The 26,992-nt window shown below is 31.4% G+C and overlaps 4 protein-coding genes across 5 annotated transcripts; 3 read left to right on the top strand and 1 right to left on the bottom strand.

Annotated features, from left to right (window-relative positions):
* The first annotated feature begins 2,363 nt into the window (after positions 1-2,363).
* On the top strand, positions 2,364-5,033 carry LOC126671549 (uncharacterized). 2 transcript variants are annotated; one of them, XM_050365330.2, is made up of 6 exons: positions 2,364-2,822; positions 3,207-3,316; positions 3,446-3,524; positions 3,618-3,643; positions 4,142-4,208; positions 4,732-5,033. In XM_050365330.2, exons 1-6 carry the CDS (start codon positions 2,402-2,404, stop codon positions 4,842-4,844), a joined length of 816 nt encoding a protein of 271 aa, XP_050221287.1. In that variant the 5' UTR covers positions 2,364-2,401; the 3' UTR covers positions 4,845-5,033. The 2 variants fall into 2 exon arrangements, with proteins under 2 accessions (XP_050221287.1, XP_050221286.1); XM_050365329.2 differs by having other exon boundaries at positions 3,618-3,685.
* Positions 5,034-8,458: 3,425 nt separating this feature from the next.
* LOC126671058 (protein JINGUBANG) lies at positions 8,459-9,831 on the bottom strand. Its single transcript, XM_050364754.2, has one exon. It carries the CDS (start codon positions 9,772-9,774, stop codon positions 8,563-8,565), a length of 1,212 nt encoding a protein of 403 aa, XP_050220711.1. The 5' UTR covers positions 9,775-9,831; the 3' UTR covers positions 8,459-8,562.
* A 6,504-nt stretch (positions 9,832-16,335) lies between these two features.
* Positions 16,336-24,167, top strand: LOC126673696 (alpha-N-acetylglucosaminidase-like). Its single transcript, XM_050367930.1, has 19 exons — positions 16,336-16,763; positions 16,863-16,939; positions 17,024-17,235; positions 17,334-17,455; positions 18,276-18,361; positions 18,530-18,624; positions 18,868-18,949; positions 19,369-19,475; positions 19,575-19,605; positions 20,126-20,243; positions 20,369-20,416; positions 20,524-20,633; positions 21,188-21,290; positions 21,894-21,992; positions 22,350-22,460; positions 22,833-23,065; positions 23,189-23,426; positions 23,547-23,625; positions 23,810-24,167. The coding sequence occupies exons 1-19, from the start codon at positions 16,527-16,529 to the stop codon at positions 24,064-24,066; spliced, it is 2,445 nt and encodes an 814-aa protein (XP_050223887.1). The 5' UTR covers positions 16,336-16,526; the 3' UTR covers positions 24,067-24,167.
* Positions 24,168-24,886: 719 nt separating this feature from the next.
* Positions 24,887-25,440, top strand: LOC126673698 (uncharacterized). Its single transcript, XM_050367931.2, has one exon. The coding sequence runs from the start codon at positions 25,013-25,015 to the stop codon at positions 25,265-25,267; it is 255 nt and encodes an 84-aa protein (XP_050223888.1). The 5' UTR covers positions 24,887-25,012; the 3' UTR covers positions 25,268-25,440.
* Positions 25,441-26,992: the final 1,552 nt, after the last annotated feature.

Below are 26,992 nucleotides of genomic sequence, written 5' to 3'. Positions count from 1 at the left end.
TGAAGACGTGGGCAGTTAAAGAAGCAGTTATCACCTAACAGTTTCTGCAGACGCTATAAAAGGGAGAAGAAGACAACGATTTGAACCCCCAGCTAAATTCAACAAAAACTCAATACTCTCAGGAGATTATCACCACCAAAATCTTTTATTTAATGAAATCCTTTGTAAACACTTTACAGTTTTCGCATTTTCAATCTTTTGTTTTTGACATTATATTCAGCGGTAGTAGTTTTATTTACAGTGTTGAATTCTAGATTTTAATTGCAGAAGTTTATTCTGGTTTTTAAAGTTCTTCAGGAGTTTTTTCTTTACGAACCGTTTAGATTTTTTACGTCCTTTGAAAATCAGTCGCAATCGCTTGATCAATTTTTAATTTTTAATTTGAGGTCTGACCTCTAGCACGCTCGCACACACTTCAAAGGCACCAACTGTTTTCTTAAAAAACAGGGAAACAATTACATAAAATTTTCTCACAAGCTTGATTATGATAACATTTTAATTTATGACTCTGGAATTCATAAAATTTGAAACAATAATCTAACCAATATGATAATCAAATTTTTTGAAACAGATGTCATTATTATAAATTTTAAATAACCTATCACTCAAATTTATAAATTTTAAAATATTAATTCAACCGATAAGTTATTAATATTTGAAAATTAAATTAGCGGTTGAGTCGGTACGGCCATAATTTAAATAGATTAAGTTTATATATTTAATTAAGTTTAATTTTATATATGGATTAATTATAATATACATTTTTTATATTTGTTGAAGGTAAGTTTAACTTTATATATGCTTGTGGTACATCGCTGTTCTAAACATGAGCATATAAAAATATATTAAAATTAATCAAGAGTATACTAAAAATATGCTAAAAGAAAATGTATAATATTTTTATAAATATTTATATACATTAAAATATATAAAATTTGTAGAATGTTATGTAAAAAAATATAGTAAAGTTTTGCCCACAATATACTGAAATATATTGTGTATTAATATAAAGAAAATATAATAAGTTGTGTATAAAATACTTTTAAAATATTCATACACACTAAATATATAACCGACTTGTGGCATGTTATAAAATTAAAAATATATGAATTATATTAATAATAATATCAATAATTTATTAAAATATCTTTAAATTCATCTAATTATATACGAAAAGCATACTATAATTTAATTATTAATTGTAATAAAAATATATTGAAATTATAACATAATAAACACACATATGTTTTAAAATATATTTCTACTTTGTTTGGTATAGTTATTCCCTATTTTTATAAATATTTTTAAAAGATTCGATATTTATGTAAAGAAAACCTTAAAAATATATGGGTGTTTCATGATTAGAATTGTTCATGGATTTAGATATCCGCCCGGTTGGTTCAATCTTGTCCGTCTTGAGTCGAAATTGAACAATAATTTTTATTAAAATTTGGCATAAACACGAACCCATAAAAGCCCACTATTTTATGAGCAGATTCTAACTTTCATAACTATGAAATTTCTCATGCAAGTCCGAAACAGTTCGGCCCGAGTCTGTATATATACAGTGTAAAAGCCGGGAAGCCCGAACCAGACTCAGGTTGGACTTTATATAAAAATATTAAGAGGAAATTACACTCGGCACTTGATTATCAAAAATAATTCCAAAAATACTTGAGTGTCTTTTTTTCTGTCAACACTTGATCCCACATTTTAATTTCATCTAGCACTTGATTCCACCTTTTTATTTCATCCAACACTTGATTTCACCTTTTTATTTCATCCAACACTTAACCCAACCTTTTTATTTCATCCAACATTTAACTCCATTTTTTTATTCATCCAACATTTAACTCCATTTTTTTAAGATTTAGAATTTAGATTTTAAAATTTTAGGGGTTTAAGGTTTATGATTTTAGGGTTAGGGTTTAGCATGATTTAGGGTTTAAGATTTAGGATATAGGATTTAGCATGATTTAGGGTTTAGGGTTTAGCATGATTTAGGATTTAGGGTTTAAGATTTAGGATATAGTGTTTAGCATAATTTAGGGTTTAGGGTTTAGCATGATTTAAGGTTTAGGGTTTAGGCTTTAGCATGATTTAGGGTTTAGTATGGTTTAGGATTTAGGGTTTAGAAAAATAAGATTTTAAGTATTAATTTTAATGTTTTTATTTAATCAAGTGCTAGGTGCAATTTGTTTTCTTTTATAAGTGTTGTCCGCAAATAAAAACGAACATAAGTATTTTTGAGATTATGTTAACAAAATCAAGTATTTTTCAACTTTTCCCAAATATTAAAGCTCGGCCCAGGAACATGTTTACTCATGATCCAAGCCCACGCGCGAGTTTGTCAAAATTTAACGACCTCGGGTCAGAAGACAAGCAAGCGCGGGAAAAGAAAATGCTGCTTCGGGTTTACAATAGCAGTGCACCGTTTTCTTTCTCACTGGGGACTTTTATCAAACACCTTCCGATCACAAAATTAAAAGCATGTCCACCTTACAGAATCAATACCAAAACCCTAACTACAACGACAGCCATTCACAGTTCTTCTCATTTTGAAACCCTAAATTCCCTCCAAAAAGATCAAATTCAACTCTACATCGATGCTCTTCTCGACTGGAACCAGAGAATGAATCTCACAGCGGTTAGAGATGAAAATGAAGTAATGACAAGGCATATAGAGGATTCACTAGCAATGCTGTCTCCTATATGTAATTCATATGTTTCGCATTGTAGCTCTTCAATTGACAATCTTAAAGTTGTTGATGTGGGTACTGGAGCTGGACTTCCTGGACTAATTTTTGCCATTGCCTGTCCAGGTGATTCTAGGGTTTGTTTCTGTTTTGTTTTTTGAATGTAGTTTAAAATATATGAAAACTGTGGAAAAAGTAGAGTGATATGAGTTTGCATAAAATTTGATTCAATTGATATAGTGGTCTAAGCTGGGTTCAAACCCGGCTATGCCCTTTCTAATAAATAGAGTTGTTGAAATTGGGCTGTTGGCCATTATAGACCGGAATTGCTAGGCATGTGGGCTTGTGGGCGGTCCATATCCCGGGGTTTGACAGTGATCCTGGGTTTGGCTCAAGGGAGTTAGACCTTGTCATCAAAATTGATATCCTGCATTTGATTATTTTGATTTCATGTAAATAATGTTCATATGGTTGATGAGGATGAAATTTTCTGTTTTGTATTAATGGCAGGTTGGAAAGTTACTCTCTTGGAGTCAATGAACAAGCGTTGTGTTTTTTTGGAGCATGCGGTTAATTTTTGTGGGTTGTCGAATGTTGAAGTTATAAGGGGAAGAGCAGAGGTATTTGTTCCTTTTTAAATTTCTTAAATTATTTTATTTTTTGGTATGTATTGAGCTTGCTTGCATTGCTTGAAAAGGTTTGAGTGGTTCCTGCTAGTTAATAGTTTCTTAAACCTTGCTATAGGACAGAGTTTAGGGCAAAATGAGTCTTATAGAGAGCAATTTGATGTAGCAGTGGCCAGAGCAGTTGCAGAAATGAGAGTTTTAGGTAATTTCATAGCTTTCCTGTTTTTGCTTCTGTAATTCTGTAAAGCAAGGAACTGTTAAGATTTGACGACTTTTTTTTTCTTCCCAATTTCAGCGGAGTATTGTCTTCCTCTAGTTCGGGTAGGTGGGCTGTTTGTCGCTGCAAAGGGCCATGATCCACAAGTATGCATCTTGGTTTGGGATTTGGAACTTCTTCCTAATTGTTATATTTTACTGGAAATTAGTTTATATATGAAAGTATCAGTTTTTTCTTTTTCATTTGTTAAGATGAGCACTGAATTCTAGTTCCAGTGTTATTATCTACCTTGAAATTTTTGTGAATTTGAAATTCTTACGTTTTCTTTAAGCTAATGATGTTTAATACTAGCTAGAATAAAGTCTTTATAGACCAGGCCTTTCTATTACTATTAGAAATGGTCTGATGCATATAAACAATAAAAGGCTTGTAGTATGAAATATTTCTCAGTCATTAGATGTTCCACCATTTCATTTACGTTTATTCTCTTAATGGATCTTACTACAAGAAAAGTTGTTCATTTAATTTCTTTTAGCTTCATTTTTTCTAAATCTTTGACAAACATAACCTATTAATGATCTTCTTTTGTCAAACGAGGGCAGGAGGAAGTCAGAAATGCTGAAAAATCAATCCAACTGATGGGTGCATCTCTGTTGCACATTTGTTCAGGTATGCGCGATGTACTGCTGGTTTTGATATGTTAGTTAATAATCTCAGAATAGAAGGCTAATGAGTTATTTTAATGTGTTAAATGAATTTTTTAAACGTATTCATACTATGTGTTTGTCCAATCTGTTGTCTTTTAAAAAAAAAAAATATGAAGTAAACTGACTGTAAGATTACTGCTACATAAGATTGTACTGACTGTTATACTTAATTAAATAAGTTTTTTGCGAAAATAATTATGTGAAATCATAATTCTCAACAGCTCTGTTATTGGGTCAAGATTATTTACAATAGTCAATTTTAATCCCTTAAAGCTGAGAACTAAAATATTGGTGGGAGATGTGGAAAGAATGTGTTTTCTGCACTTGCATATGTTATAAAAAGATTTGATTTATCATGTGCTATTTGGTTAATTCAAGGTTGCCAGCCACTGTAAATGGAATCACCAGTTTAAGCTGGAATGTTAAGTCAAACATTTGATTGAGAATCAGCTTCCTTATTTATGCTATACCTTTACTCTATGCAGTCGAATCACACAGCCCACATGGACAGCGAACTGCCATCATGTCTGTGAAAGATCGCCCCACTCCAAGGAAGTATCCGCGCGATCCAGGTACTCCAGCAAAATTACCATTGTAACTCCCAATCTATCTTAGTTCACTCTTCTGTGCTTATTGCATTCCCATTAAATGTATTTATGAATTTACTCCCATATCTTCTAAAATCAAGTAAATAGGATTTATGAATGTTTGATCATCGGCAAAATATCTGCTGGTTTGATTGTTTATTTGATTTTCATGGATTTTTCTAATACTTGTGATTTTGTAAGATTTAATGTTATTACATAGTGAAAGTTTAATATATAAAATAATATATTTGCTAATGCTAGCTTCTATATCATCTTTTACGTTGCTATGTTTGACATAATCATTAGGAAATAATAGTCATTGATTTGAACATAAGTTGCTTTGAGCTTGTTAAATCCTTACACACACTCACAGTTTAATGTCAACATTACTGTAGCCTTAGTTCAATAGGTTGTCTATGTTCGTGCAATTATTTCGCAGTTAGGTTAAAAGAGTTCAAACATTTCGCCCGAATATGATACATCAGCTGCCCCAACGTGGCGGGGGGCTTATTCACGCACACTGACACACAATTTCCAAGTTAGTCTAAGAATGCATATAGGATTAGATTAGTTGAAAATTATACTCTAATGTTTTTTGCGTGATTAATATCAGAAGAGTTAATTTTTGATTGCAGAAGAGGAAAGAGTAGGTTAGGAAAAATAGTGGGGATAAGAAAGTGACATTTACCTAACTTAGACTCCACTTGTAATCTGTTAATTAGGTCAAAAGTGCTTAAGATCTCATATTAATAAATCATAATTTAATAAGCTGAATATGATTTAAGTTAGATATCTGAAATAATCAAGCTGTCACGTTGTTACCTTGTGAAATTAATGTATAATATGGAAAAATAAAGCAACTTCTGACGTGAATTAGTTTATCCATTTGGTATAGTTAATTGTATATAGTTTCTTTTTGCAATAATAATGCAAGTTTTTAATTGTTTGTTCGGTTGAAAGGTAACATATCAATGCTGTTTTTCTGGGTTTGCTTCTTTGATTATTTGTTTTATTCTTCTGTGTAGGGAAACTTGTACCATTTATTTTCTTATTTGTTCTTTTCTTTTCGTGTTAAACATTTCTTGATTTAATATTATACTGTTCCAAGAATATTTTGGCACTGTTTGGAATGAAGATTTTTTTAAAAAAAATAATGGATTTTGTTAAATTAATAGATTTTAAATCTCAACATATAAAATCTATGAATTTAAAAATTTCATTGTTTATATAATATTTAAAAATTCCATTATTTCGATTTCAACATTAATAATGAAATTTGGAGGATGATATATCCATGTATTCTCATAATCTTTTTATTTTATTGAACAACTAATTTTATTAAAATTCATGAATTTTGTAAAATTAATAAATCCTTTTATCAAAAAATCTTCAATACAAATGGTACTTCATATTTTTTTCTCTCTATTGGCACACAGTTAATTTGAAGTCTCAAATCTTCGAAGACTGAACCTAGTTGTGGATTTATTAAAAAAAAATTAATATGTCAAAAAAATTAAAAGTTTTGATAAATAACGGACAAAACCATTACAGGGCTCTATAATTGTTTACTAAGTCAACTTTTAATACTACTGATGGTGCTATCATATTTTTATAAGATTTGTGTATCAAATAGACAATACGTTCCTAAATGTATATCAGAAATATTTTGTTTTTGTACATTTGTGCCTTTTGATATTGGAAGTAGCTAACTTAATTTTCTGCTTTATGTTTGATAAGTGTTTCCTTTGAATCTGGTCGAAATAACTTTCTGCCGAACCAGAGAAATAAAGTGTGTTTATATTGCTTTGTTTGAGCATTTATTTTAAAGATTTGTTTTTTAGGTACAATCTTAGTAAATCCTATTCAACAATTTTTCTAAGTGCTGCCTTTCCCATCTTAATTAATTAAAAAACCCACTTTCTAAATTCGTGTTAGCTGAACAGCAGGATCAGTAACAGGATAAATCGAGAATAATTACAATCGAGAATATTTAGTTTAAATTGTAGCGGTCCGTACAAAGTTTAGTTTTATGTTTGATATCGTATCCGTATTAAAATATATTCTTCTATTTCAAAATAAATTTGAACAATTAAATGTTACTTTTGAGTTCAACAGAATTTCCATGAATTTTGTTGACACAGAGAATATTCTCACAATATCATCTAAAGTATTAATCAGATTGTCAGTCATAATTCCAAATCAATGTAGCTGAAAAATCTGATTACTGAAAGATTAGGCAAAAAGTAATGGATTTTTTTATTAAAACTTAATGGTTGAGTTTTAAAAAATTAAAAGTTTAAACAGAAAATAGAGTCATACAGGAATTTGAAAACATTTTGGTTGATCGATAAGTGGGCAAGGTGGGGATACCATGCTCCTCTTTTCTCTTGAAGAAAAGAAGATCTGAAGCTTCTAATTTAATACCAACAAACAACTTGTTAATTAAAAGTTTGTCTAGAGTACACTAAATGACTATTCTGGACAATTCTTAAACAGTAATTTGACATTGCTTTTTGTAAGGCTAGAAAATCATAACAAAGTTATAGTTTTATTTAAAAAAAAGTTAGTTATAGCTGTTAATTAATTACTATTATTTTCTATGTCTTCATGAATGGTAACTAATTTTTTTTGTGAGTCAAAAATAACTTACGACTTTTAAATCTTCAATATGTTTAAGTTGTTAGTTACGAAAGCAGGATTCGAACCATGATCTCTTGATGCAGTTGAGACGCCTTAATCATCTAGGTTAGACCCACACTAGCAATAGTAACTAGTTCAGTCAGTAAAATATTTGAGTTTACTTCCATGGATTTAGTTGGGATATTAATGTTTATTCTGTATATGGCATGGAAAATGCTAGTTCAAACTCGTGCTTTCCATTCCCTGTTTTCGTCTTGTTGCGATGGAAGGAAAAATCAAACATAAAATTATTGAATCTATATATGATATTTTTACCAATGATTTTAAAAATAGATCGGACCAGCCTGTTGAAATCACATTGTTATATTATAACTAGATCGTTGGAAGGCTAATTTTCCGCGGAATATTTGTGTGCTCATCCTTTTGTGAGAAAATATGCTTCTATTAATCTCCACTAAAGTGTTGAGTTTATAGTTATAGTAGGTGCTTGCTAAGCTCTTTATGAACGAAGGAAGACTATTACAGTCGGATAGAAGCACTAAATTGAAGCAATAACCGTCCAACTATCCAGTTCAGTCAACTCTAAAAACTGAAAATTCAATGTAACTGGGTTGGGTCAGATCGAACTGGTTGATTATGATTGAACCGGTATAGATCCCACAAACCGTGTTCAACATTTTATTTTTACGCATCATTCATTCAACTAGACGAACCATCGGTTGAACTGAAAACCACTGGCCTCACTAGTTCAGTTTTTAAAACACTAATTCTTGGCACTTATGTTGTGTTACACATGTGTGGACTTTTCTTTTCTTATTATTTATTAAAATGATGCTTTTATACTTTTAGATAAATATCTTTGTAATTCAATAAATGAGACTAGAAAGTCATAGCTATATGCAATAGATGGCCTTGTAAAACAATAGGAAATTAAGTCAAAGAGAAGTAGCAAAGAAAAGATGGATGATGAAAATGAAAAGAAAGATATCCCAAAAGAGTGTCATCTCAAAATCTCAATCATATATGTACAAACTTATATTTATAAATTGGCCTACTACTTGAAGAACAAAAGTCTCTGCTAGATATGATCTATGCCTCTATAGGGACATGAACTTGCCAAACCTTAATATCACAATCTAAACTCCCACTGTAAATTAGGTAACAGTTTTCAGATTCATTCCGACAGTCAAATGTTGCTGTTAAGCACTTCACAGGCCCTTTATGCCCTTCCAAAACTGCTAAACAACAGTAATTTCTGTTCCTATCATCAACACATTTCCACACTCTTATACTTTTGTCCGCAGAGCCACTACACACCAAATCACACACAACCACTAGACTCAGTATTGACTCTGTATGCCCTCTAAGAGCCCCCACAGCCACCATACCGCCTCCCCCGACGCCATCGTCGTCCTTCTGCCACACCACTATCGATCTGTCAGAAGCCCCCGAATATAATATTCCCCCGTCGCTACTTAGCGCTAGCGCATTGATTCCCGACTTGTGTTTTTCCAATGTAGCCACCAGACAATGTTTATTCTTATTCTTATTCTGATCGTCTAATTTTCTCCACATTTTTATTTTCCGGTCAGCTGAGCCTGTATAAACTACTTCTCCGTCGTTTGATACTGCTATCGCGTTTATAGCATCATCGTGTGCGTTTGTTACGGACTCCAAGCATTTGAAGTCGCTCGTTCTCCAAATCTTGAGTGTTCGATCCCACGAAACGGAGTAGAGAAGAGATTTATCGCTCGACAGGGCGATTGCTGATACCGTATCGACATGATGAACCCATGTGCATGTTTTATGCCTTCTGATCTGAATTTGATTCTTCGGTAGTAAAATCTTGAAAGCACGGTCACCGAGTGTAGGAAGTGTAGCTAAATGGGTGTATTTTTCTTGATCGTTGCTATTAGTAATCTTCCAGACTCGGATTTTGTGATCTTGATGAGCACTAAATAATTTATCAGCTGAAACTACTAAGGATTTCACTGCACCTTTCCCCACAGCTACAACGGTGAGTATTTCTGAGGAGTCTAAAGGATTTCGGTTCCAAGACCGGATTTCCTTGTCGGAGGAGCCACTGTAGAGGAACTTTCCGGCTAGGGTTAGAGAAGAGATGTAAGTGGTGTGGCCCTTGAGGGTGGCGAGGCAGTGGTGGCGGGTGGCGGCGGAAAGGAAGTAGTGGTGGTTGGAAGTGGTGAGGGAAGGAAGTGACTGGAGACTTGGCTGTGAAGAAAGCGATTTTAGGGTTACATTTTTATGACTATTACTAGAATCAGAATCTGAATTGAGTGACATGATTCTTGAACATATATGTCATCTAATAAGAAAAATAATATGAATGAGAGGAAGAAGGTGAAATGAGTGAGCTATATAGAGGCTATAAAATGAGATTAAGTGAGATAATCAAGATTAGGTTAAGGAAAAATTTGCATGATTAGCAAAAAAAGTGAAGCAAGGATGGCCCACTTAGACATTTTTTTAATATATTGGTGGAGTGTACGAATAGGTGGTTATGCATATATAGCAAGAAGGCATTTATTTATTCTCATCTTTTAACATTTCTTGATGAGAAAATAGAAACATTAAATCTGATATTTCCATTGAAAGATGTATTGCGATATGATTAGTAAGTTTGGGAAATGAATCATGTATCCATCAAAACAAGAAATAAAGAAAGGGACCAATTAGGGAGTTGTATCATTATGATTGGTATTTTTTACTTTCTGAGAAATGTAGAAGGTGTCGAATTTTAAAATATCTACGTAAAACTATATTCATCTATTTAAGTTAATATTAATTACTTTTATATATAGAAAAAGGATATATTCATTTCTATTTTGAAATTTTGACTTTTAATACAAAGGGTTCTATAGAAAAAAAAATTATATCATAAAACATAACTTTCAATAAAAATGTCAAATTTCGATAGAAAAATTAATTTACGGCTTAATTGACATAAATAAAATATAACTTAATCGCTTAATTTATTTTCAATTCAATCTAATCTAACTAAATAAATATATATATTATTTATTAATTTAATAAATAAAATGAATCTTTATAAATAAATATCATAGTCTATTCATGTATGTTTTTATATATTTTTATTTATATATTTAGACTAAAATAAATTCAACCTAAAATTTACATTATTTCTATCAACTGATTTTTTTTTATTATAAGTTATATCATCTATTATAAAAATTGATTCTTTTACTAAAAATCCATACCACATGGTCGATATAGCATAACATTTTATATCATAAATAAAAACCACATGATAGTTAAATTAATATATTTATAAAAAATTATACAAAGAAATGAGCTCACTTTTACTTGTATAGTTGATATAAATACATTGGAGCTTCGATAATAATTAAAGAAAAGGATCTATAGTGAAGTAAGTTTCATCTTCAATATACTTATTAAGCAAAGGAAAGTTTGACCCACTACTATTTAAATAGTTGTATAGTGGATGGTCAGCAAGCATCCACATGTTTTCTCCTAACTACAATTTCCATCTCCTGAAATCAACCTAAATCTAATTATTATGTCACTCATTAAACTTCACATTTAGTTTGTTGTATGATACAAACTTATCAATTAGGTTTGGAGAAGATTTGTGTAGTTTTCAAGGTTCCAATATAGCGTACATTATGATAAAATTGGATCAATACGATCCTTGAATTTGTTCATATTATCCTTAATTGATATGTTTAAAAGTGAGTTATTTAATTTTAAATCATAAATTAAAAGACCGAGTTGGTATTTTATTCATAAAATTACACCATAGGTTAAAAATATTTTTTGGGTTGATTTAAAATAAGATGATAAAGACATTTTGCTTTATGATAATAGATTAGAACATACCATAAAAGGGCAGACCTAAAAAATCTTAAAAAGTGGACATTGATGGGTAGGCTAGGTGTGTATCTGTCACAATATTATTTATGGTTGGAACCTCGTGAAATATAATAATTCGGTTTAATTTTGCTTAATTGATCATAAAAGATGTTTAATTTAGTCTTTGATCAATATATTTCTCTATATATAATCACTCTGTAAATGCTAAGTGGACGACAATTCCATTCTGCTTCTCTATGAGTATGTCGTGCACTATATGTTGATATGATTATCAAGTTTTGTTTTTAAAGGTACAGTGCGGGTACTAACACAAGTACACAAACTTGCATTAAGATAAAGAATAAATTACAATAAACATTGCGTTTTTCAAAAAATAACTAAAAATTTGCATATATAAAAGAAAAGTAAAAATAATGTATGTTGTGAGAAAAATAAGACGAATGTAATTTTACAGACAATTTAACGAAAAAATAGAAATGAGCCCGAAATCCAACTACACGACGGTACCCAGCAGCAGTCGTCGCAAAATCTGAAACCACGGCCAAACTGGAAAGGTTGCTAGTTTAATTGATTGGTTTGCTTTCTTTTTAAAAATCTTTTAAATTTGACAATAAAAAATTGACAATTTTAAGCAGCAGAAAGTCCAAATTTTCTTTTGTGAATCTAAGCATTTTATCAATGGATGTATACATTATTCTCTTGTAATTTAATTATAATAGTTGGGCTCTATGCTACCACCAACTCAGCTATTTCTTCCAAGCTAAGTGAAGCATGTTAAAAAAAAGGCAGAAAATTACCTACTTCTTTTTCTCCTTTTTCATACTACAATTAGTTCATTTTTACTTTTACCTTTTTCACCTTTCGATTAATTTTTTATCATGTTATAATTTTACGTAATTAAATAAAAAACACATATACAAATAATTAGCCAAGATTAATTCATAGAGCAGCATGGAATGATCCCATTGGTGTTGAAACTAATAGGAAAAGTCATTTTCTCATTAGGCCTGCCTATGTCTCCCAAATTTAGTAAATGACTTTAATGCATTGCTATAATTTCTTGGCTTTGGTTAGTTATTTCGTTTAACAATTTCCGATCCTTTGGGCATATATGATCATGGAAATAAAGTATGTAAAGCCATTCATTTTGTTACGTTGGACCCATCAAAATAGTGAAAATGATGCGTAAAAAACTACTGAGCTTTCTTTAAAAAAAAACTACTGAGCTTTAACTATGGCTAGAGGTGCATTCGGTTCGAACAGAATTAAACTAAAGAAATTATATTGTTAAACCAAACCAAAAATTTAAGGAGTAAATTTTTTTAACCGAACTGTTCATTTGGTTATTCTGGCTCGATTTATATCATAATTTAGCTAATTTTTTATAATCAAAACCAAGTCTTTACAATATTTAATTGAACCTAACCAAATTGATTTTTTCGGTTTGACTATGGTGCAATTTTGATATACTCCAATTGAAGATATTACTAATTGGTGTGCTAAAATTAAGAGGGGGTGCAAATGAAGTAGCTAGAAATAAAGCAAGCTTTAATGCATCTTATAGGGGTTGTTGATTCTGAACCATTGGAATACTACTTTACATGACATGTTATGTGATTGACATTAAATATCATTAGTTTCAATCGGTATATTAAAAATCAGTCTAGACTGGTCGGTTCGACTGGTTCAACCAAAAATTGCTGAGCAGTTCGGCTTCAAATGGAGAAAAGAATCATAATTTTGGTCAGATTAGATTTGATTATTTTTTATTTGATCAGAATTTGGACATGTTAAACCACTCAAAATTAATTTAAAAATTATAATAAAATGATAATAATTATATATTTAATATATCAGTCAAACCAACTATCATCAATTTTGATTTTCAAAAATTTGGGTTTAACTTTAATTTCTCTCAAGAAATAATAATCATGTTGTTTTTCTCTATGAATTTTGAATTTTGCAATTGTGCTTCGAAGTAATTGCAATAGCCTATCAAACACAGGATATAGTAATTGTTTAGTGGTACAATTTGGACATAGCATATCTTGATTATAATTTAGGAAAAATGTAATTCATTTTCAATGTTAATTATAATTTTGTTGAAATTAGGTTCGTATATTTATCCATTTTTTAATAGCAAATGTATCATTTTCTTTTCAATTTATAGCTTAAATTAGTTGACTTTCTGCCCTTTGAAGTTGAAGATAATTTTCCATATAAAGTTTGACATTTGCTTAAGCCTAATATCATTTGCCATGTCATGTTAGGGCTTTCGTTTTAAATGTTAAATTGCTGTCAAGTGTTAAGTAAGCTTACCATGTATAGTCATTGTTGCATATCATAATCACTATATTTATTCTTGCATTTCTTAACAATTTTGGCTTTTTTACACATAAAAGTTAATCGGGTAGTTTAATTGGTAGGATATTTTTCTGATTTAAATGAGATTTCGATTCTGTCCATATCCATATATGGAGTGGTTTAAAATTTGAAGGCCAAATTTGCCTCCGTAAGAAATCTACTAGTTCGACTAAAAATTTATCTTGATATAAAAGATTTAAAGATGTCCTTAGTTGATCTCATTTAGGACAATTCATGTACTATATATCAAAAATAAAAACTACAAAACTATTTTTAAAATTTTATTTTAGATTTAAAAAATACATCTTTATCTATTTTTTAAAATTAATTTTTTTATTTTTGTCTAAGCATCACATATACAAATATTGTATACCTTAAAGCAATGACGAAGCCAGCCCAAAAATTCAGGTAGGGCACAAATCCAAGTATCATATAACGAAAAATATAATCAATATGTATAATTATTATATTAATGTAAAATAAAATAAAAAGTTAAAAATCGCATTATATAAAATATATCAATTTTTTCATTAATTTTAAGAACTTGTTTAATTTTCCTTTTAAATTATGGACGATTTTTTAAATATAGTTTGTTACATACAATAATTAATCATTATATAAATCAACTAAAATTAGTTCTGAATTAAAATTATAAATTTATAATCAAAAGTTTAAGTACCTTCAAATCAAAATTTGATTAGTGGTGTTAAATTTTCAGATAAACCGAAGAGGATTTAAAAAAAATGAAAAAATTAGTCAAATCGTTGAGTTGCTAACACACATCATGAGTGCTATTAGAAATTAAATTTATTATATTTGAAAATAGTTAGAAAATTAAGAATATGTTTTTGAATAGAAAATGCTGAAAAATTAATAATTAGAATTTAATTTATATAGAGATTATGCAACCTAAGAGAAAGTTTAAATTGATTTATATAAATATTAAAATTATTATACATTTTGATTTGCCACACACTCCTCATCTCAGTAGTATCTTAGGCTAACCCAAATAGTACACTGAGCTTTGCTATAAAATAAAAGTTTACATCATTATTTTGTAACCAGGTGAAGTTATAGATGCCTAATTCCATTTAACTCTAACCAGGAAAACTGAAATCAGCTTAGATAAAAAAAAGTTAATTATGTGAGGTAGGGCCCAAGCCATGCCTGGCCCTACCTTACATCCGTCCCTGCCTTAAAGATACATCATATATGCATATCAATACCATAAAGATACATCAATGATATGTTTATGATACATCTTTAATACGAAAAGTATAAAGTAAAATCTTTAGGTAGAAAATTAAAATTTGAAGCGTACAAAGTAAACATATGGAGTGTACAAATATAATGTTTTTAAATGATATTTTAACCAATTTTATGTTAATTTACATTTTTTCCTTAACCGAATGAACTATTCTGGTTAATTGTTTGGTTAATTCCTTCTAGCTATAATTTATGAAATTAGCTACCCAGCTTTTGAAGGTAGTGAGGGGACCAAATTCAGAGCCAACACAATTAGTTAGGAATTATAATTTGAATGAAAGCAACTTGCAAGGTGACAAATATACAAATCATCAAATAAAATGCATGTAATTAGGTTCCATCTCTATAAATCTACCTATATTTATTCTAAGATCTTATAATTTGCATACATCATGGACATATGGGGTTCTATATAAACCTAGCTAGCTATGACACATATCTACTCATTCCAATTACAATATAAGCTAGTGGTACAACTTGCACCTATCTACATATTTATCTTGTCTATTGGTCCCATAGTGACAATATTATTGGACCATCAACCTCATTGATTTTCAACTTTCAATACCATTTGGGTGCCATGTGTTGCTCTCATGAACCCTTGTACTCATAGAGTAAAACCCTAGATGCTCTTCTACTATACTAGCATTGTCTAGGTAAATTTGTAGCAAAAATTAATGCAATGCATGTGAATTCCATATGAATATCATTTCAAATACCCATTGTTGGTTTCTTCCAATTTACTCATGGTCTTCGAAGAAATCAACTATCACTACTAAATATACATGTTCATAGGTAGATTCAGACCAGACTCAACCAGACTTAACTTTTTTAGATGCGGGTTTAAGTTCGTTTCGAAGTTATAATATTTACTATCTTAACTTGTCCATTAATTAAATTTATGCAAACCAAACTTTTTTAAAGTCATATAGACTTTTATCAAGTTTAAAAATTCAAATCCGTATGTATTAAAAAAAATCTAATTATAAATCAGATCTAGCTAAACGAGTAAAGTGGGCATTCGATTCAATGATCAACTCTACTACTAAGTAATAAGCCAAAAACATGCTTCACTGCTATATTCATACAAATATATATTCATTTTGGTAGGCTCTTGGTTCAAATGAACTGTATAAAGTTTTATAAAATTTATTTGTAAATGAATTTATGATTACATATTTTTATGAAAATAAATAAATGGACCTTAATAGTTTATGACATGTTAATGGTTACAGTCTTACAGAGGCCACACATAGCCCAAATATGAAGCCCATAGTCTTCAACAAGCCTCAAGAAACAAACAGGCCTGAGTTCTCAAAGCCCATTTCCCTCCACATGACATCTTAACTGCCACACCAGACCAGACAAATCGGCGCCGACGTCATTTCCCTCCGTATTTTTTTCTTCTCTCGCCGGCATCGTTAATTTGTCTGTTGTTCTTGAACATAAGAATCTCTAATCACACCATAAAAAAATGCAAAAATTTTCAATTTCCTCTTCTTTTTTAAACCCTAATTTCACAATCACCATCCTTCTGTTATACCACTGCCATCATGGATATGAATTTTCCTCTGCTTCCCGCTATTTCGCTCTTATTGCTGGTGTTTTTCAGTACTGTACTCTCCGTTGCTCAGTCTTCAACGATCGGCGTCGGTTACATTTCGCGCCTTCTCGAGATTCAAGAACGCGAGCGAGCTCCTCCGTCAGTACAAGTAGCTGCAGCTTATGGAGTTCTTAATCGGTTGATTCCTTCTCATTCTTTTGCTTTCCAGTTACGGATTGTCTCCAAGGTAAACTAATTAACTCCATCTCAATTAAATTCGGTAATATTCAGCTGTGGTGTATGAATTTTTACTGATAAGTCTGTTTCTTTTTTATTTTATAATTAGGAGCAATGTGGTGGGGAATCTTGTTTTATAATTGAAAATTATCCGTTCGTAACTGGCTCTGGTGCTCCTGAAATTGTGTATGTTATCTTCCTCACTCGTTTTCTGATATGAAATAGATTAATAAGATAGATATAATGATGAATTGAGTTTTGATTGAGTAGAATTTCTGGGGTGACTGGAGTGGAAATCTTGGCTGGTTTGCATTGGTATTTGAAGTATTGGTGTGGTTCCCACATATCTTGGGATAAAACTGGTGGTGCGCAACTTGATTCGATACCTAAATTAGGTTTTCTTCCTCGTGTTCGACATGGCGGTGTGTTGGTTCAAAGACCTGTTCCTTGGAATTATTATCAGAATGCTGTTACATCTAGTTGTAAGTTTCTATCTTGATATTTGGGATCCATGTTTTTGAAGTTTTGACTTTTGGCCTGTAAATGCTGAATTGGTTTGTTAAATGTGTATTCTTGGTAGACACCTTTGCATGGTGGGACTGGAAAAGATGGGAAAAAGAAATTGATTGGATGGCTCTTCAAGGAATCAACCTGCCATTAGCCTTCACCGGGCAAGAGGCTATTTGGCAAAAAGTTTTTAAGGTGCCTTTCCTCCTATTGATCTCCATTTTTGTAGATTTAAGTTTTAAATTCATAACTTTCACTTTCATGGATACTTTTAATCTTTACTTTGATATGGAACAAATTTGTTTACTATTGACATTGATACTCATTGTCCCTATCCTTCTTTGAAAATAATCAGCATCCAGACTGACAAGGATATTATGAAACTGAAATCTAGTTTCCATTATGCAATTCGCTTGTATAATTTTACCTCTAGTTTAAATTTATTGAAGGAGACAGTGTATGGTAGTCTCAACTCTCAATATTTTTGCATGTAGTAGTAGTCAGTTCTCTGGGAGGAAAACAACTATGAACTTGGGTACTCATGTCTTATTTAGTCCTTATCGATTACAAAAGCAACAAATGAATCTGTGTATCTGCACAATGAAATCTGTTCTTTCATTTTTATCCTATCCTTACTTACTGCAAGCAGTTCTATTGCCACACATGCATTGCGTGATAATTTTAATATTCACTATAGCAGCTAAATGTTGCTTTATTTTGGACAAACTTAAATTGGCAATATGATTTATGATTGTAATTGTCTTACAATTACTTTTTCTGATAAGCTGATGTGACTTCTTAGATTGTGTAATGTTTTTTTTCCAGGATGGGGTTAGTGATTTATTTTTTACCATGATATCTTGATAACTCAACTGTGACCTCATTTCAGTTTGTTTGTTTGTCTGCATTAGTTCAAGATTGCATACTGCTATTATAGTTGACCAGTAGTTTAAAACACATGGCTGCAAACCTTGTAATTTTTGTTTTTCTGATGATCTATCTTTTATGTTAACAGAAATATAACATAAGCAATGTGAACTTGGATGATTTCTTTGGGGGTCCTGCATTTCTTGCCTGGTCACGTATGGGTAATTTGCATAGGTAAGTTGGTAAGACATGCATTATTGTTTAGAAGAATCTCATGGCAGTTGATATCGTTACGGTATTTGGGGGACCTCTGTCATCAGGACCTATTATTCTTTCACTGGCATTGCTGTAAAATATCTAGAATAGAAGTTTTTTGGTGACGATGTTGTTGTGATGATACAGGTGGGGCGGACCATTGCCACAGAGTTGGTTTGATCAACAATTGATTCTGCAGAAGAAAATTCTTACAAGAATGTATCAACTTGGAATGAATCCAGGTACCAATTCTCAATTCACAATTCTTAGGATTCTCCTTTTTGGTTAATGTTGATGATTCTATTTTTCTATTTCTGGTTTCACCCTTAATTATTTGTTCAGTTAAAATTTATTTTGATCATAAGATAACCTAGAATTACTCTCAAAGTTTTCTTATCGCAACTGTGCTTACTAATTGAATGTCTGCTTTACTTTCTAACTTCTGGAGACATGATTTTTGTGATGTCGGTGAACCTGCTTTTCAGTCCTTCCAGCCTTCTCTGGAAATGTTCCTGCAGCACTGAAAAATATATTTCCTTCAGCAAAGATAGCACGCTTAGGAAATTGGTAAGGAATTCTGTGCTAACTTGCAACATGACTTTGCTTCGGAACTTGTGGCCATGGATAGATTGATACTTTAAATCTGTTAATGTGGAAAACCCACTTTGAGATAATCCAAAGAAATCTTTCAGAGTAGTAGTTCCTATAAATGCTGCATTGTAACAGAAATTTTATGTGATGTGTATTCGAAATATCAATAATAATCTTACATTCTCGAAGTCAGTTTTAAATAGTAAACTAACGAATTTAACCTTGTGTCTTAGATAAATAAACCAAATCACAACTTTAGATCGAAATGAGCGTTCAGACTTTGTTTGCTTGATCCAATAATTTGAGATGTAGGATTTCTTGAGTTGTTGAATTTTCATGCATAACTTTATATGGTCATTACATCATTAATCTAAATGCTTCAAATTCCGATTCAGGTTTTCAGTCAAGACTGACCATAGATGGTGCTGCACCTATCTTCTTGATGCAACAGATCCTTTGTTCATTGAGATTGGAAGTGCATTTATTGAGGAGCAACTGAAAGGTAAGATTATCTGGATCAGAATGTTATTTCAGAGTCACGTTCCTTCATGGTAAACAAATTTGAAATTGTTCTGAAGTTTGAAATTGCTTGCTGGTTTAGAATATGGAAGCTCAAGCCACATATACAACTGGTATGGTTTTGTCTGCTTTCATGTTAATTTTTGCAAGAAGCAACTTATATCCTATAAACCGATTAAGATTCGAGTAAATATTTTATTGGCCTAATTACTTAAAAAAAACCCACCTTGAAACAATTTTTCGTTTATACCCTGACCTAGGAAAAAGTTCATTTGTACCCTTTTTTTGATTTTTCGTTTTCAATTGTACCCCAAAATTTTATTTTTTGAAAATTTAATTAATTATAGGATGAAAATATTTAAAATAATTAAATAGAAGGGTTATATCATCTTTTTTCTATTTGAAAAAATACAAATAAGTTAAAAAATGAAGGATTATTTTAATCTTTTTCTAGATAAAAAAAAGTTCAATTTAGTGCTTTAGGGTAGAGTTGAAAACAAAAAATCAAAAAAAGGGTACAAATGAACTTTTTCCTAGGTCATGGTATAAACGAAAAAATATTACAAGGTGGAGGTTTTTTAAGTAATTAAGCCTATTTTATTATATAGAATTACTAAACTGCCATCGTTGCAGCGACACATTTGATGAGAATACACCACCTCTTGACGACCCAGAGTACATTTCAGCATTAGGTGCAGCAGTCTTTAAGGGAATGCAAAATGGTGATAGGGATGCTGTCTGGTTGATGCAGGTGAAGGAACAATGTGTTAACTCATTTAACCTTTTAATCCTAGTTCATTGTTTAAAGTTTCTTTTTGATCTATATCTACCACATTTGTCCTTGACTTTCTTTTTTGTTTACCTTTGTTTCTGCAGGGTTGGCTGTTCTCTTATGATCCTTTCTGGAGACCTCCACAAATGAAGGTCATACTTGTTATTAGGTCATTTTGTTACCCTAATTGTTTTTTTGTTGTATAATTATGCATATGTTCCTTTCATTTTATACCATCTGCAAACCTTATATTTTACAGGCACTTTTACATTCCGTTCCAGTGGGAAGATTGGTGGTTCTCGATCTGTTTGCTGAAGTGAAACCCATATGGAGTGCATCAAATCAGTTTTACGGTGTTCCTTACATCTGGTAGATTGTTGTTGTTTTCTATTTTTCTCTTTTCTTTGTTATTTGTTATTTTTCCTTTTCCTCCATAAGATTTATTTGCAAGTTGTCTTCTCTAAGCATTTACAACCATCCTCCTTTTACCGACAGAAATAGACCAACAATTATTTGCACCTAGATGTTACAAAGCAGACTCTAGTTAAAAATTACAATTATGAAATCACATGTGCTTGAGTTGAAACTCAAAGGAAGCAATTGGTTGAATCTGTATCAGAATTTTGTAGATAGAATCCTTTCTTGCATTACATCATGGTATAAATAGTAGTACATAAAAGAATAGTAATAATAGAAAACTAGTTAGGGATAAAGCTCCTTCACAAGTTCATTTCTTTCTTTTTATCTGGCGTTAAATGACAAATCCAATGTGAATACATACATGATACACATAAGGATGTGTTTCTATTCTAGCTAATGAAATTTTTCATTTATAATTATGGTGCAAGAAGTTCTTTATTTATAAGTTTGTTATTTTTGCTTTCCCCTGTTTTTTATTTTTTGTCTTTCTTTTTTCTGTTCAGGTGTATGCTGCACAACTTTGCAGGAAACTTGGAGATGTATGGGATTTTAGATTCAGTAGCTTCTGGACCAGTTGAAGCCCGCACAAGTGAAAACTCCACAATGGTAATGTCAATTGCAAACCTTGCTAATCCATGCAAATTTGTTTAACATTCAATTGGTTTGTGGCCCCATCATACCATATATAATACTGTTCAAAGATTGTGACTACATAATATTGCTAAAATATCTTAGTCTAGTTTTTTGGATGCTATGTGGAACATAGAATGAATTAATGAACCTGATTAATAACAAAAATAGATTGCAATTAGAACTTTGCATAAGTAATTGCAATAACAATCATGTATTGCCTATGCTTATTTGGCCGACTGATTTATTAGATCTCCGGTAGTTTTCCCCATTATATTGCGCACTATGAAAAGCTGTAAACTTCAACTTCACTCTTCTAATGATCGGCATTTTCACTATCTTACCAGCATACATGCATAAAATCCCAACCGGCACATTTATGCCTCAACCTTTGATCAAAATTGATGGAAACAAATGTGCATAATTACTAATCATACTTCAGTCTTCAGCAATTTATCTCTCGCCCTTCCTCTCCTCCACGTTTAAATAATCACTTCACTATTAATACCAGATATTGTCGCAAATTTAACTAATTTACGTAAATCATTTTTCTTATCCAATGTTTTTCTTTTTCTGAAGGTTGGTGTGGGAATGTCGATGGAAGGTATAGAACAGAACCCCATTGTGTATGATCTCATGTCTGAAATGGCATTTCAACATAAGAAAGTTGATGTCAAGGTAATGGAAAGTTGTGCTTCATATATTTTAGTCACATTCATGGACTATCCTCGAATTTTTTATTATTTGGGAACGGGGGATTTTTGGCGCTGGTGGGAGGAATTGATCCCACGACAACGCACATACCATTTGAGCTAAAGTTCATCGTTTCCTCCGATTTACCTTTTTTTAATACTTTCTAAGGATACTATTTTCATATTCTCACATGTGTGCAACATTGTTTTAAATCTTCTAAAAACGCATCTCTGGTTTGCAAATATCAACTTCTTTATGTTTCTTCTTAAAATGTGGGTAATGTTGGATCAGTTGGGAGTGAAGGTCACACGTGAAATTCACATTAACTCTTCCTTTTCCTAGGTATGGATTGATCTATATTCAACAAGGCGCTATGGTCAATCAGTTCCTTTAATACAAGATGCGTGGATTATATTGTATCACACAATTTACAATTGCACTGATGGTGCCTATGTAAGTCCCTTATCTCTTTTCTTATCTTATGCTGTAAATTTGGTCAAATTGCTCTTTTCCATGCAAAACAAAAGTAACTTCCTTGCTCAGTATAGGGGAAGATTGATGCATCTTTATAGAGCACACTAGGCGCCCTGTATAAGTTCACAGGGTATTTTTAATGCATATCTTATTTTATTTGGAAAGTTGTGCTGGGTCCATTAAATGTCATGTGTAACCACAATGTAACTTTTAAATTATCCATCCAAATTCTATATCCCGAACGCATGCCTTTGTTACTCCATTTATTTATATGGTTGCAGTTAGCAGTGAATTTTCCCTGTGATATCCATGTTTTTTTGGTTCATATAATTTTTTTGACTATTGAACCAGGACAAAAACAGGGATGTAATAGTAGCATTCCCCGACATTGATCCATTCTCAATCTCAGTACGAAAGAATAGGCATCACTACAACGGCAAACCAGTGTCTAGAAGGGCGGTCTTAAAAGAAAATTCTAATTCATATGATCATCCTCACATATGGTACTCGACTTCTGAAGTTTTGCATGCATTAGAACTTTTCATTTTATGCGGGGAGGAACTATCAGGAAGCAGCACTTACCGGTTAGCATTTTTTAAATTTTAAAAACCCGTGCTCGATACATTAACAATATTTCAACTTTGTCAATTTATTATCAATTAGGCACCTATTTGATTGTCCTGGTGTCTTCATTATTGTATCCTCAGTTATGACTTAGTTGACCTGACAAGACAAGTCTTGGCAAAATATGCAAATGAGCTGTTCTTGAAGATCATAGAATCCTACCGATCAGGCGATGGCTATGAAGTTGCTAATCGAAGTCAGAAGTTCCTCGATCTTGTCGAAGACATGGATATACTCTTAGGATGCCATGAAGGGTTTCTTTTAGGACCTTGGTTAGAAAGTGCGAAGCAACTTGCTCAAGATGAAGAACAAGAAAGACAAGTAAGTAGCCACTCAATTAGTTATCAACCATGTAGTAAGTAGCTGCTCAATTAGGTACCAACCATGTAGAGAATCTTTTATGTTCTGTATATTAATTAATTAACTCATTCTGAGATGCAGTTTGAGTGGAATGCAAGAACTCAAATAACAATGTGGTTCGACAACACAGAGGACGAAGCAAGTCTTCTTCGTGATTATGGTAAGGAGATCAATATGAATATCTCAATGGAGTAAGGGGTCTGCAACCAAACTAAAACTTTTATCAAAACCGAACTAAACTGAATTTTTGATGATTTAAAAGCTTGCAAAGCGAACAAAACCAGTTAGTTCTGTTGATTTTCGGTTTGGTTTGTATCAAAAGTTAATCCAATTTCCTGTGGTAGGGAACAAGTACTGGAGCGGTCTTCTGCGAGATTACTACGGCCCTCGAGCAGCTATCTATTTCAAATACTTAATCAAAAGCTTAGAAAACGGACATGGTTTTGCATTAAACGATTGGAGAAGAGAGTGGATAAAGCTCACAAACGACTGGCAGAACAGTAGGAAAAAATTTGCAGTAACGAGTAATGGAAATGCTGTGACCATAGCCAAGTGGCTCTACAGCAAGTACTTGCGCAGCCCAGATACGTATGATCATTAAACTGAAACCTGTCTTGAACTATATAGTTTATCTCAAACTAAATGCATGTAACAACTTGGAAAGTTCCATTACTTCTAGTAATTGAAATAAATATTCTGTTACCTTGCCTACCCTTTTCTTTATAGCTTCATTTCTATACATTGAATTATCAATAAAGAGACAGAGAAAAAAAATATTTTTGTAAAAAATAATTCAAAGCTTGACTTGATGATTAAGCAAAGTATACGAGTGTATTAACCATGTAGACACATTATGAGCTTTGAATACGCGTATGGTATGGGTGATGAAGCTTCTAGCTAGAATCTACCATTTAGAGTAAAGTAATTAAAAGTCAAATTTCTTTATTACTATAATGGAAGATATCTTGACAAAAAATTTCCATTTAATTAAGTTTTTAACAGAAAAGAAAGTATTAAAATACTTAATTAAAATTTAAAAACAAAACCTAAAAGATATTTTCCTTTCGAGTTCCAAATAATAATTTCATACATGGACGGATCTATACAGAACATATTATAGTAAATTCTCCATCTCATAAAATTAAAGTTTTTAATAATATAATTTCGTCAGCTTTAATTTTCATTTTATAAATCCATTGCTGATTTTCATTGTTTTCAAGGATGGCATATAGTCAAAAAATGGAATTTGTAAGGATTATGGAAGCTTCCATATTTTAATTATCTGGAAGCCCACCTCTTGGAAATTTCAGCTTACGAATCTCAGGCTGTGTACATATTGGAGTAATATTATATAGAAAAACTATGATACACATTTTATTAAATAAAAATAGATTAGTCAAAATTCCAACCCCCACGTATTCCAAGTTAGACCAAGTTTTACCTATATATATACACTCTTCCTTACATATTTCTCTGCATAACTCTTTTCTTCAACAAATCTTGATTTTATTTCTTCATCACAAAGTCTCCAAGCTAGTTCTTGAATCATGACCGCTCCTTACGAATCATCATGGGCCGATCAATGGGACAACGGTCCTGATCCCGTCTACGATGATCAGAACAAGAAAAACAGCAGCAGCAACAACAACACAAGCAAATACAAGCAGAAGGTAGGAGAAGGGTTTGAAAAAACTAAAGCAGTGGCTTCAACTGGTGTGAAGAAGGTTAAAGAAGGGACTCTTACTGGTTTTCATTGGATTAAAGACAAATATACTCACAAAAAGAATACCCAGAAACATTAATTCATCTGCTATATTAATGGTTTTATCTTTTTATTTTGTAGTTTGATTGTTTTTTTTTCTTCTTTTTTAATCATGTTCTTGATATTCTTTTTGTACAATATTATTATATGATAGATATATAGTTTTGTTTATGTATAGCTTTGATACTGTTATAATATGATTGGATTCTTGGATGTTATTGTGAATAAAATGAGCCTGTTTTTTTTTTGTAACTAAAATGTTTGATCTTTGTGTTACTGAGTTTTGAAGAGGGGATTACTTTAGGATTGGAATGATCAAGAGAGGGGGAAATACAAAATAGCAGCAAAGAAATGAAATTTCCAGTGTTATTATTATTGTTGTTGTTGAATTATTCTTTGCTTTCATCACTTTTTGTTCAACATATATGGCATGGATGAACATTGAGTGAGGAAGTTGTTTAACAACATTGACCTTTTTATTATGTCTATCTTTTGATTAAAAAAAAAAATTGACCTTTTTACTGTTTTTATCAGTGTTACCCGGAACGCGGTGCGTTTCGGGTCGTGGAACGGGAACGGGAACGAAATACGTTAGTTTATTTTTTTGTGGTACGTCGGGGGTAGGATTAGTTGGTACGCTTTTTTTTTACACGGTACGTTGTACCTCTGTTGTTCGGAACGCTTGTCATATATTTACCTAAAATTAATATTTTGCAAAATATTAGCAGTACATATTAGTAATTTAAGTTATTGATAAGTGTGTTTTCAGTTTTTTAGGCATTAATTATATAAATTTTGGTTAAAGTGAAACTCTTTGAATTCTGGAAAAAGTAATTTAAATTGACAGCTATCTATTAACTTTAGTGTTTGTATTTTCATAAATTTAAATTGACAGCTGTCTGTGAGTGTTATTTTAATAAGCCCATAACCCATAAGCCCAAAACATTAAAACCCTATGAGTTTAATATCTGAATTCATTAAAATAACACTCAGCCGCTTTTACTTCTTCTTCTTCACCTTACTTCTGCAACTTTTTCACTCTTTTCTTCTTTCTATCAACAATAATGGGAACTCTTCACATGGAGCACCAGAACGCGTACCAAAGCGTTTTTGGTGCTCCAGAGAACCGCGAATTGGAACGCACGTTCCAATTCGTGGTACTCCAACCAAAAAACGAATTATGGTAACACTGGTTTTTATAGGAGTAAATATATATCCTAAAAACAAAAACAAAAAGGATAGAAATAAATTTATTAAAATAAGTGACACATATAGAGATGTGCAAAACCCTATTTAAACCGATTTATTGAACTGAAGCGAACTAAAATAATAAATTTAGCGTACTAGCAATCTAATATATTATATTTTTAAACAAATCGAACCAATCAGTTCATTTTTTTTTTAGTTTATTAGAACTTAACTATATTTTCATGAACAAGGGGTCATTTCACCACCTCATCTTGGCACGAAATATCACATAAATGCACGTTTGTGAAACCAGGTTAGTTTTGTCTTGAACTTGAAACAATCGGATTAGTTTCACCCATTTAACAAAACAAGAGAGTGAAACAGCTAATCAACCTAATTAATACTAATTAATCATGTTTATCACTAATTAATTCTAATTAAAATCTTGATTAACATTCTAATTAAATCATTATTAATTTTAATTAATTAAAAATTCTACTAATGAGTTATAGTTCAAATAATATAAACGTTGAACAATTGTCAAATCGTAAGTTCAATTCTTCTTACAAACTCTCCT

The sequence above is a fragment of the Mercurialis annua genome, linkage group LG3 (genome assembly GCF_937616625.2).
Source record: "Mercurialis annua linkage group LG3, ddMerAnnu1.2, whole genome shotgun sequence".
NCBI classification, from domain to species: Eukaryota; Viridiplantae; Streptophyta; class Magnoliopsida; order Malpighiales; family Euphorbiaceae; genus Mercurialis; species Mercurialis annua.
This window is presented reverse-complemented; position numbering and strand designations above follow the sequence as displayed.